General features: G+C 35.5%; 1 protein-coding gene across 1 annotated transcript; it reads left to right on the top strand.

Moving 5' to 3' along the window:
- The first annotated feature begins 375 nt into the window (after window positions 1–375).
- LOC127619364 (homeobox protein Hox-C13a-like) lies at window positions 376–3,060 on the top strand. The gene is made up of 2 exons (XM_052092261.1): window positions 376–1,036; window positions 2,804–3,060. The coding sequence occupies exons 1-2, from the start codon at window positions 376–378 to the stop codon at window positions 3,058–3,060; spliced, it is 918 nt and encodes a 305-aa protein (XP_051948221.1).
- The last annotated feature ends 7,457 nt before the right edge of the window (window positions 3,061–10,517 follow it).

The following is a 10,517-nucleotide window of genomic DNA, read 5'->3' as shown; positions in this document are numbered from 1 at the left end:
CTAGAGATTCAAGTCAACGAGCAGTGCGTCCTGATAAGTGTCCAGATTTTTGTCGGCTGAAATGTTTATTTTTTGTCCCACATCGCTTGGAGCCTTCCCTTTAAGAATGGTTATCACGAAGTCTCTTAGCCAATGCCTGGGCGCTGGAAACCTTAGAAGCCAGGCGTGAAACTTGAGCCAGTAGTGGTTTAAAGGGATTATTCTTCCAACCCACAACACCATTCTCTTCGGACTAGTTAGCATATCACGTGCCTGCGCTTTAATGAACTGGACACATGTAATTATTCGTGCGCATGCGCGTGCGTAAAATGTAGTTGGAAATGAGGTATCCGTCTTGGAGTAGGCGACTTTTAAAAAGCATCGGCAGCCCGTGATATGACGACTTCGCTGGTCCTGCATCCACGCTGGGCGGACACCTTGATGTACGTGTATGAAAAAAGACCGAATGAAAATAATCAGAATAAAAACCAAATTATGGAGGGATTAAGTGGGAATTGCCCTGCGACTCATTGCAGGGACCTGATTTCACACCCCGCGCTGGGGCGGCATTCCGGCATAGCGACTCACCAGGGATCAGTGTACTCGGATATATCTTCCCCTGACACTGGGCGACAGTGCCCCGCTCCTCAGACTTCATCTAGCGCCTCTCTGAGTTACGGCTACCCCTTTGGAAACCCTTATTATGGTTGCAGATTATCTCACTCGCACAACGTGAATTTACAGCAAAAGCCATGCTCCTACCATCCTGCAGAAAAATTCGCCGAGCCGAGCACCGCTCTGCCCACGGAAGAGCTCTCCAACAGGGCAAAGGAGTTTGCTTTCTACCCGAGTTTTGCCAGCTCGTATCAGGCAGTTCCAGGATATCTAGACATGTCGGTGGTCCCCAGTATTAGTGCACATCCCGAACCACGTCACGATGCATTGATCCCCATGGAGGGCTATCAACACTGGGCTTTGTCGAATGGCTGGGATGGGCAGGTGTACTGTTCAAAGGAACAAACACAGTCTTCTCATCTTTGGAAATCTCCATTTCCAGGTATGTCTCAACTTAGCTGTGGAACCACACACACACACACACACACACACACACACACACACACACACACACACACACACACATATATATATATATATATATATATATATATATATATATATAAGGACATGCATCTGATAACAACTTACATCCTCTTAGAATAATGTATGCATTTCACGTACTGTAAATTTAACTGTCAATTGAAAGTTTTCCTTTTATTGAAATATATATATATATGTATATATATATATATATATATATATATATATATATATATATATATATATATATATATTCTTTATTAAAGTTGAGCAGGTGGTATTAAACAACGTAATTGAATTGCCAGAATCTTCATGATTATGATAATGCTATATGTGGTTTGCCTGAACATGTCAAAAGTGTTTAATTTTATTCCAGTTACTTTTGATCTGTGACGGCATGGTTACTTGGTTACTTCAATAGACATTCCAGAATATGAGTTTGAGCAAATCCCAATCTCAACAAGCTTGAATAAGAGTTAAGGTCTCATATAATAAAGCATTTATTTACAGTCTCGCACATAAAACTGTACTCATGTCACTCAAACATTGTACTGAGCTTAGTCATATATTAACTCTATTATGATAAAGTTACAGGAATTCTTAAGCCACAGTCACGCAGTTTGTAACAGGGATATGACAATATCTCCTCCCGTACAATTTGCTCCTCCCGTACTATATAATACAGAAGGTCCGTCCTATTTGTACGGTGCCTATAAATCTTATAATCTTTGTCAGCAATGACCGAGATTGGTGCCCCGCAATCTGTTAGGGACATTTAGCAAATGCCGGGAGTAGTTTATTTTCTTAGCCGTCATTCTTTATTCAAGTTTTAGCTTTTAGCTTTGCTCAAGTGGAAAAACGATATTCTATATGAGCAAATGACATGCAAATAACACGTTCTATATCGTTAGTCAGATTTGTGGACTCAACTAAAACAAACATGTTATCAAAATGGTTAACACTGTGCTGATAGCTCAGTTAATATAATATTAATATACACTGTAATGTCTTTGTTGAATTTAAGATACTGTCGCATTAGAGGGGCTATACTGAGTACTTGTCACCACCACCACGCGCCCCTGACCTGTTTAGCAACCCTCCCCCCTAAAAGAGTACGTGCACGCGCGAGCACACACACACACACACACACAGGTACCTTGCATATTTTCAAATGACTAAAATCTGAATAGCAACTAAATTGATGCTCATCTTATGTTAGTGCAGCTCTCATTATGAGGACTCTCAATATGTATTATGGTAAATATCCTTGTTTGTTGCAAGGCTATTCCTATTCTGGGCCAAATAATACCAGTGAGTGAATAACCGACACCCACTGATTAAGTATATTTAAAATGTATTTTGAGACACAAGAAATACAATTTAACATAGCTGCCTCTTTACTCATTACGTTTAAACTGTATTAATACGTACCGAATCTTTACTCACACATCTTCTATTACACCAGATTCACTTATTTTTAGTGGCGAAATTTCCTTTCAAGGTATTTCAACAATTTATTTATGTTCACAATTTATAGTGATTTTTGTTCCAGAGATGTTCATGATTGATGGCGTGAGGATTTTTGTTGGCGCAACATTTGAATACTTTATTTTATTTAATAAAACCCATTGTCTTGTCCCGTGGTAAGGAATGAATACAGAACTGTATTCCACTTTGGACAGTGGCTCACTGAAACAATGTTTCACGTATTTTTCTTTTTTTCCAGATGTTGTTCCACTGCAGCCCGAAGTCAGCAGTTACCGACGAGGGCGCAAAAAACGTGTTCCCTACACCAAGTTGCAACTGAAAGAACTGGAAAAGGAATATGCAGCAAGCAAGTTTATCACCAAAGACAAGAGACGGCGCATCTCTGCTACAACCAACCTCTCAGAACGACAAGTTACTATTTGGTTCCAGAACCGCAGAGTGAAGGAGAAGAAGTTTGTCAGTAAATCCAAGACAAATAACCATATGCATACCTGAACTATGTTTTGTAAAAAAAAATTAAAAAATAAAAAATCCCGTCAGCTTATATGGTTATATCCTTCCATCCAGAAAGTCTGATATTTACCTCTGTTCATAAATCATGAATGAAGAACATACAGGCGGCTTCCCACCTAACCTGTCTTCTTTCACTTTATTTAATTTAAAATATGCTCACAGTACCATAACTGCTCACTCTTTGGCTTTTTGGACATATGCTATAAAACTGTGAAAATACAGGAAAAAAAAAAAACATTTCAACTACGTCCTTTTTTATGAATGTACATATATAAATAAATATTTAAAGTAACATAAATATGAAAGAGACACATGTTTTACGTGCATCTGAGAATAAAGAGACGCGACCCTTCTGAATCTCCTCATTTATTTGTCAAAGCCAGTAAACCAGCAGAAAACACTCAAGTTGTGCAGCACGCAGAAGAAGAGAACATTTCACATTCTATATTGGACACTTTGGATGAATCGGGACTTGCATAAACTCGAAAGGCTAAAGCAAATATTGAACTGAGACACGAACAATAACCGTCATTTGCTTTTAGTGGACATGACAATGATTTTGCTAGAATGAGCCTGTGAGATTTCAAAAGCTATTAATGGTTCACTGTGGGATACATTGCGTTTTAATGCCGGGGTAAACCAGGCTGCTGATGTTAACTGTACAGTTTAATGCTTCTATTATTTAATTTAGATTTCATATGACAGGTCTGTAAAAAGGAATGTTTCAAGATCATCTGTATGTGTCCATATTAGCAGGATATGACTCCGCCATGCAACTGGAATGATTGTAAGCATTTAAATATCATGTAGTATTATTATACGTTAATGCACACTCTTTTTGTTTTATATATAAATATATCGTAAAGCATTGAAGCTGTTCTCACAGCTTGTCTGTATCTCTTTTCGTGCTGTATGTGAACTGTATTGTGGTGTTCAATTGCTTAAGTACTGAACTGAGACATATGTCATAAATAAATGACGATGGAAATTGTTGAGTACGTGCTGGTTGAGTCAATGCATTCAATTGATCAATGAAAAAGCTGCTCTGTCTATGTCCACCTATCTATCTAATATGTATTAAGTGAGGGAAGAGTTTTCAGTGGGCGCAATGCTCACGTTGACATTTACATTTATGCATTTGGCAGACACTTTTATCCAAAGCGATTTACAGTGCACTTATTACAGGGACAATCCCCCCAGAGCAACCTGGAGTTAAGTGCCTTGGTCAAGGACACAATGGTGGTGGCCGTGGGGATGGAACCAGCGACCTTCTGAGTAACAGTTATGTGCTTTAGCCACCTACGCCACCACCACCTTCTGGATATTAACTTTGTGCTTCAATAGTAGCGGTTAGGTTTGCATAAAATATATAGGAACAAGATATCATTGGAACTACATGGTAATGACATTTGGAAAGAGTCCGGCAGAATAATAATAATAAAAAAACTTTTTAATTATCTATTTCTTATTAATAATACTCGGTATGCAGTACAGTACAATGGCAACAAAGTTGATTGCCTAATATCATTTGAATCAGCATGCAAATGCTACGGGCTTCCGAAAGGCCGTAATAACTTCAATACGGTCAGCAACGCACTGTGTTAGACATGCGGTTTTTATTTGCCTAATACTAGAGCTGCTAATAATATAATTATTCTCTATAATTTAGGCCTATATTATTCTTTAATATAATTATTTAATATAATTAATGTTATTTTGTTTTGTTAAGTAATACAATTTCACCAAGAGGTTGTGCAAGTCCACAATGTAAAATACTCGCGTCTGTAAAAAAAAATAAAATAATGTTTTTAAAGAATAGAAAAAAGTCCAATTCGAATCTACGACGACATCGTTTTGATTAAATATCATCATCACAATAGGAGTTTGGATCATAATGAATAGCCGTTATTTGCAGCATCACACAAGGCACTGAAGGTATTGTAGGAATATCGTACGGCGTTACTAACTATTATATTTAATTAATATATTTAGTTTTATATTTAGTAATATATTAAGTTTTTAACCTGGATTTTGTAGGTACAACATATATTAAATACTTTGCAAAGCTATTTCCCATTAACTTTAGAAGTTAGTTATTTTTTAATGAACAATAATTTCTGACTGAAATACTAGAAATTGTAATTTAGCAGAGTACATTTAACACATTGCTTATATACTGTTAACTGTCTTTAAGTTTGTAAAATCAAAGTCAAAATACACAGTCAAAGAACAGTCTTGATAGTTTTTATATAATGAATGACCAAATTAATCGGACATTAAGAAATCTAATAAAAAGCGTCTGCTAAATGAATAAATGTAAATTTACATTATTAAACCAAAAATTGGTTTTGAATAGATTTGAGAAGATTCAGGATTTAATGGATATTTGGAGTAGACATAGTTAAATATTAAACTGGATTTCACCTATGGTTTTTGTGATTTTTCTGTGTCAAATCTGTCCGTTAATAATTGTCGTTTGCTTTTAAAATATAAAATACAATAACTTTTTCAATCAGGGAGACAAGATATAAATCGCAACCCACACGACTGTCTAAATGTATTAATGCTGTAAAATTTTGACAATACTTTAATTTAATTAGAATTTGTGTGTGTGTGTGTGTGTGTGTGTGTGTGTGTGTGTGTGTGTGTGTGTGTGTTTACGACAGACAGACAGACAGACAGACAGACAGACAGACAGACAGACAGATAGATAGATAGATAGATAGATAGATAGATAGATAGATAGATAGATAGATAGATAGATAGATAGATATATAGATACATACATACATACATACATACATACATACATATACGTGACAGTTTAGTCTCGTCAGCAACACATGTGAGACAACGTTATTTGTAAAACGGTTTGTTCCGAAGCACGCGTCGCGTGTATTGTGTTGAAATTGGTCTCATTGAAGTTATGTGGTTTAATTGCATGATAGTTAGGCGTTCGGTTTTGACGTCACGTGATCGTTACCCTTGACCGTGACTATGCAGTCGCTTTGACCTTGACATCACAGAGGCTTGTGAATAATAAACAGAGGGCCTGGACACCACTGCCTGTGCTTTGTTTTTCGGGCAAACAAGGTGTTATTTCCCTGTCTAGACGGCGAATGTTAATGACATGCCATAAATAGATAAAAAGGTAAAAGAAAAAAGGGTAAAAAGTACATATATCCAATGTCCTTTTCATTGTGAAAATGTTCACAGCGTACATATTCCGTTCCTCACACATCACCGAACGTCGTGATTTTTCTCTTTCTCGCGCCCTAAGCCTGTATTACACATAGTTGTATTATCTTATCGTGATTGTATTGACCACGAAGACACGTAGTCCATTTATGTCTCCAATAGACACTTCAAACAGACATGTCATCTCGTGTTATTTCCATAGGCGCGCGGCGAGGAATGAGGGGTACTTCACAAATATCAAGAGATACATGCTCTTCAGAGTCACGTTAAAAGGTACGGCTAGTTTTTTTCTTCTTCTATGAAGACGCACAATGTAGCCGACCTTGACATTTTAAATGAGTATCTGATTAGATAATTAATGAATATTAAACCGAATGACTTTATTATATGGTGTCTTATTTGTGGACTGGTTCTGTCAACACATTTTATCTGTGGCTAGGCAGATGTCCTATGCAATGTACGTAGCCTATAGATCGATTATTAGCAATGCGGGGTGAGGAACTTTTTCGGAATATTTATTATATTGCATAATCTTCAGATCAGGCTCTAGGGTTTCTCAGATGGATTTGTCTTCCTTGTTTTATTGCGTGATGTAAATTATTCACTTCATGCTCTCTGCAAAAAAGACAAAAATAGCGTATATTTAAGTATGCAAACTTTTTTATTGTTGAATAATTGCTGGAAGTCGGAATGCAAATTATTGTTTTGCTTTGTTTTTTGTGTACCAAACATAGATTTAAATGTTAGTGTAAATAAACATTGGTATTTATTACCATTAATACAATCATAGATAGTCTTATTGTTTTAACTGACACTGTTGCACTGCTTGCTGGTGTTGCATATGAGCTGTTCATATTGTAAGCTGAGTTTTAAATGTCATGTACACTTTTGTAAGACACTTCACTACTGCTGCAACTACTACTATTAACATTGTTTTATTAAGTCAGCAGGAATCGAAGTTGCACTAAAAATTAATCTAAAATGTATTATCTGGATTGTTTGAATACTACTACTACTAATAATAATAAGAAGAAGAAGAATAGTATTGTTCTTAATAATACCAGTATATTATTATTATTATTATTAATAAAAATAAACACATGACTCGGCAACTTTTCTCAAAGTATACGCCTTTTTAAAGCAGGCAAGTTATTTGGTTACACAAATACGGGCACTATTCAAACAGAATTTGAGGGGGGAAACTGCTTTTTCACAATCACAACGTTAAGGTGCATATATTACTCAGATGATATGTTTAATGCAACAGGCCTGTTCAGTTGAACATAGGGGTACACTTTGTTGTTTTTTTATTATTTATTTTATTGTTATTGTTATTATTATTCCCTGGTTCTATACAGCGCGGCTGGAATGTGAGAGCTCAGTGTGTTAGGGAGAAAGGGGGCTGATAACCTCTGGTGGCGGTTTGGTGGAAATATCAGGAAGTGAGCATTGCAGATTCAACACGAAGACACATGCTTTACACTGACTTGGAATGTTTACATAGACAAATTGTGACTGGCGTGCGTCCTCTTAGCAAAGTTATATAAAGGTTTAATTTAAACTGAGGGTGGCTAATGCTAAACTACTACAACGTAGCTTCATTTGTACATATTTGCAGAATTTGTTAAGGTGCTAGGAATGACATTGTACGAAGATACAACACACATACTGAATGGTAATTACCGGATTGGATGTTTATTAATATATTTGATGCGGGTGATCTAATTCTGATATAGGCTTTATGTGATAGATACTGTTACACATCCATTAAACTACATCTCTTAAAATATGACCCAAGGTTATAAAGATAGTTTATTTTTTATTTTATTCTTACATCAGCATTTTGGTACTTCGAATATTTCCACACACACAAAAATAAATAAATACAATAAAATAAAATACCCACAAAATAAACAAACACACGAGCAATTTAATTCAAGTTTTTGTGACTCAAGCTATTTTCAAACGCCGTATGCAAAGGTGTTTGTACAACTGTACATCCTGTAGATTTGTTTAATAAAGTTACGATTGTCTTACCTTTTTCTTTTAACTCAGATTATATTTCCTTAATTACTAAATGTTTTGCTTAATTTTGTTTCGCCACAGTGAAATCGATAAACATGCAATAGTGCTTCGACTGCAATTAAAACAAATTTCTTGCATTTGTGTGGTCATGTGAAACCCGTAATGCGGTTTATCGATAAATTGATGTTGACTGCAACGTAGGTGAAGGTATTTATCGCTTTAGGTTTCTCTAGTCACAACTGTATGTTATAATTAGCTTAATTATTTTTGTTGTTGTTTTTTATATCTCTGTATACCTGACCAAACCTTTTTCTCCAAATCGGGTTTACATATCCGAGAAATTTAATTTTACATTTAACTCTTTTAGTTTTTGTTTTCTCGCGATATTAGCTATGGAGGACATTCACTGCAAGGCTGTCAGATAGCCAACCAGTCTTCCAAAAATAAAAGACAATAAAAAGGCCTTTGTTTACGCTATGGGCCTGTCTGGGCGGAAAGGGATTCCAAGACAGCAATCTAAGTGCGACGCAGACAGTGCACTAGACACTGACCTTGAACTAACAACTATTTTAGTTTTTGGAGATTTCAACTTTGGCATTCATTGCGGTACGAGAATATCCTAATTATTCTGCTATTTGTAAGCGATATTTTTTATTACAATTTGATTGTTTGAGGCAAATACTTTTTTATGAAATTAAGTTGTTAAAACGCCATTCAGAAGGAACAAGTAACTCTCTGAACAACTTGTGTTACGCTGTTTTGTTCTTGAGGGTATTTAAATAATCACCTATGCTATAACAAATCAATAACAAACACTTCCTTAACAGTGTTGACTAGTGCATATGAGTGTTATCTTTAAGTAGTAATTAAATGTCAGATGTCTGTAGCTTCATCGTTGGAAATATTGTACTTAGGACATTCTGGACCACTGCCGAAATTTCTGTAAAATAGCCTATCCCATAGCTTTTAAAACTGTATGCAAGGAATGTTGCGTTGCATGTTAATTGCTTACATGTATCTTAAAGGAGAACTGTGTTTAACTCTAGGACAAGCCGTAAAGCATGCACATGTGTGTCTCGAATTTGCCAAGAACAATTGTAGTCTTTTGGTTGTTTTTGGGCCTCTGGTATACGTCAATATTTTGAATGAGCTAACCACTCTTACGGATTATGAATGTATTATTTATAGCTTAGATACCCATCGTTATTACTTTAGTTCCTTTAGTTCACACACACACACACACACACACACACACACACACACACACACACACACACACACACACACACACACACACACACACACACTCTCACAAAGATTTAGATTAGTAGCATAGGCAAATTTACTGGTGTTAATATACAATAAACAAGGAGAATAATAAAACATTTTTATTCGAAAGCAATGATTTAATAATGCAAATATCAATTACCAATTATGACAACACTTATGCGTATTCAATACGCTCACACAGATACGCGCCCACACACACAAAACAGTTAGGAAAATGTTTATATAGTTGCATACATTAAATATATTATTTCTAAATACTACATCTAAATACTTTCAACATGCAATATTTATTTGCCCTCCACTTCCAAATTAGAGACAAAATATTTAACACAGAGCAACATCCTGTGGCATTAATACTTGCAATGTAATCTTTATTAGACTGGCATTCTCTATTAATTAAATATATATTAAATATATTCATATAAAATAAAAATAACTTGTGTAAAAATAAAATGCGAGGCAAAAAATAAATAAAAATAACATTAATAACACATACATTAAAACATAAATAAATAAACATATTAAACTAACACTTGCATTGCCACTGGTACAACTCTGCAAAGTGCTTACACTCTTTTGAGACACGGATGTTAATACGGACTGTTATCATTCTCTCTTTGTTAACTTGATTTTTATTTTCACTTCATTGTGGTCTTCAAATAATACACACGTCATTATGCTGCGGCGCTACTGTTGATATGAAGAAGATGTGGGTGTATTTCTTATATTTACAATAAAAATGCAATTAACGTGCTCTTGCTTGGTGTATTTAGAGAGGCTGAATCATTTAAATGCCCTCTGCAAGCTTGTAAAATTCATATAAAAGAATTGCGAGATGCGCAACAGTCCTACAGTTTGGCTGCGAGTATTTATAGGATGTATCTGTTAAAGTTGTTCATGTGAGGTGTACGAGAGCATATTATCTG

Source organism: Xyrauchen texanus, chromosome 25 (assembly GCF_025860055.1).
Source record: "Xyrauchen texanus isolate HMW12.3.18 chromosome 25, RBS_HiC_50CHRs, whole genome shotgun sequence".
NCBI lineage: Eukaryota > Metazoa > Chordata > Actinopteri > Cypriniformes > Catostomidae > Xyrauchen > Xyrauchen texanus.
This window is presented reverse-complemented; position numbering and strand designations above follow the sequence as displayed.

What these genes read in the sequence shown, in the direction of transcription:
- LOC127619364 (XM_052092261.1), top strand. Translation starts at nt 376, where the DNA reads ATGACGACTTCGCTGGTCCTGCATCCACGCTGGGCGGACACCTTGATG. An exon ending in TTGGAAATCTCCATTTCCAG is followed by an intron (nt 1,037 to 2,803) that starts GTATGTCTCAAC and finishes CTTTTTTTCCAG; the next exon opens with ATGTTGTTCCACTGCAGCCC.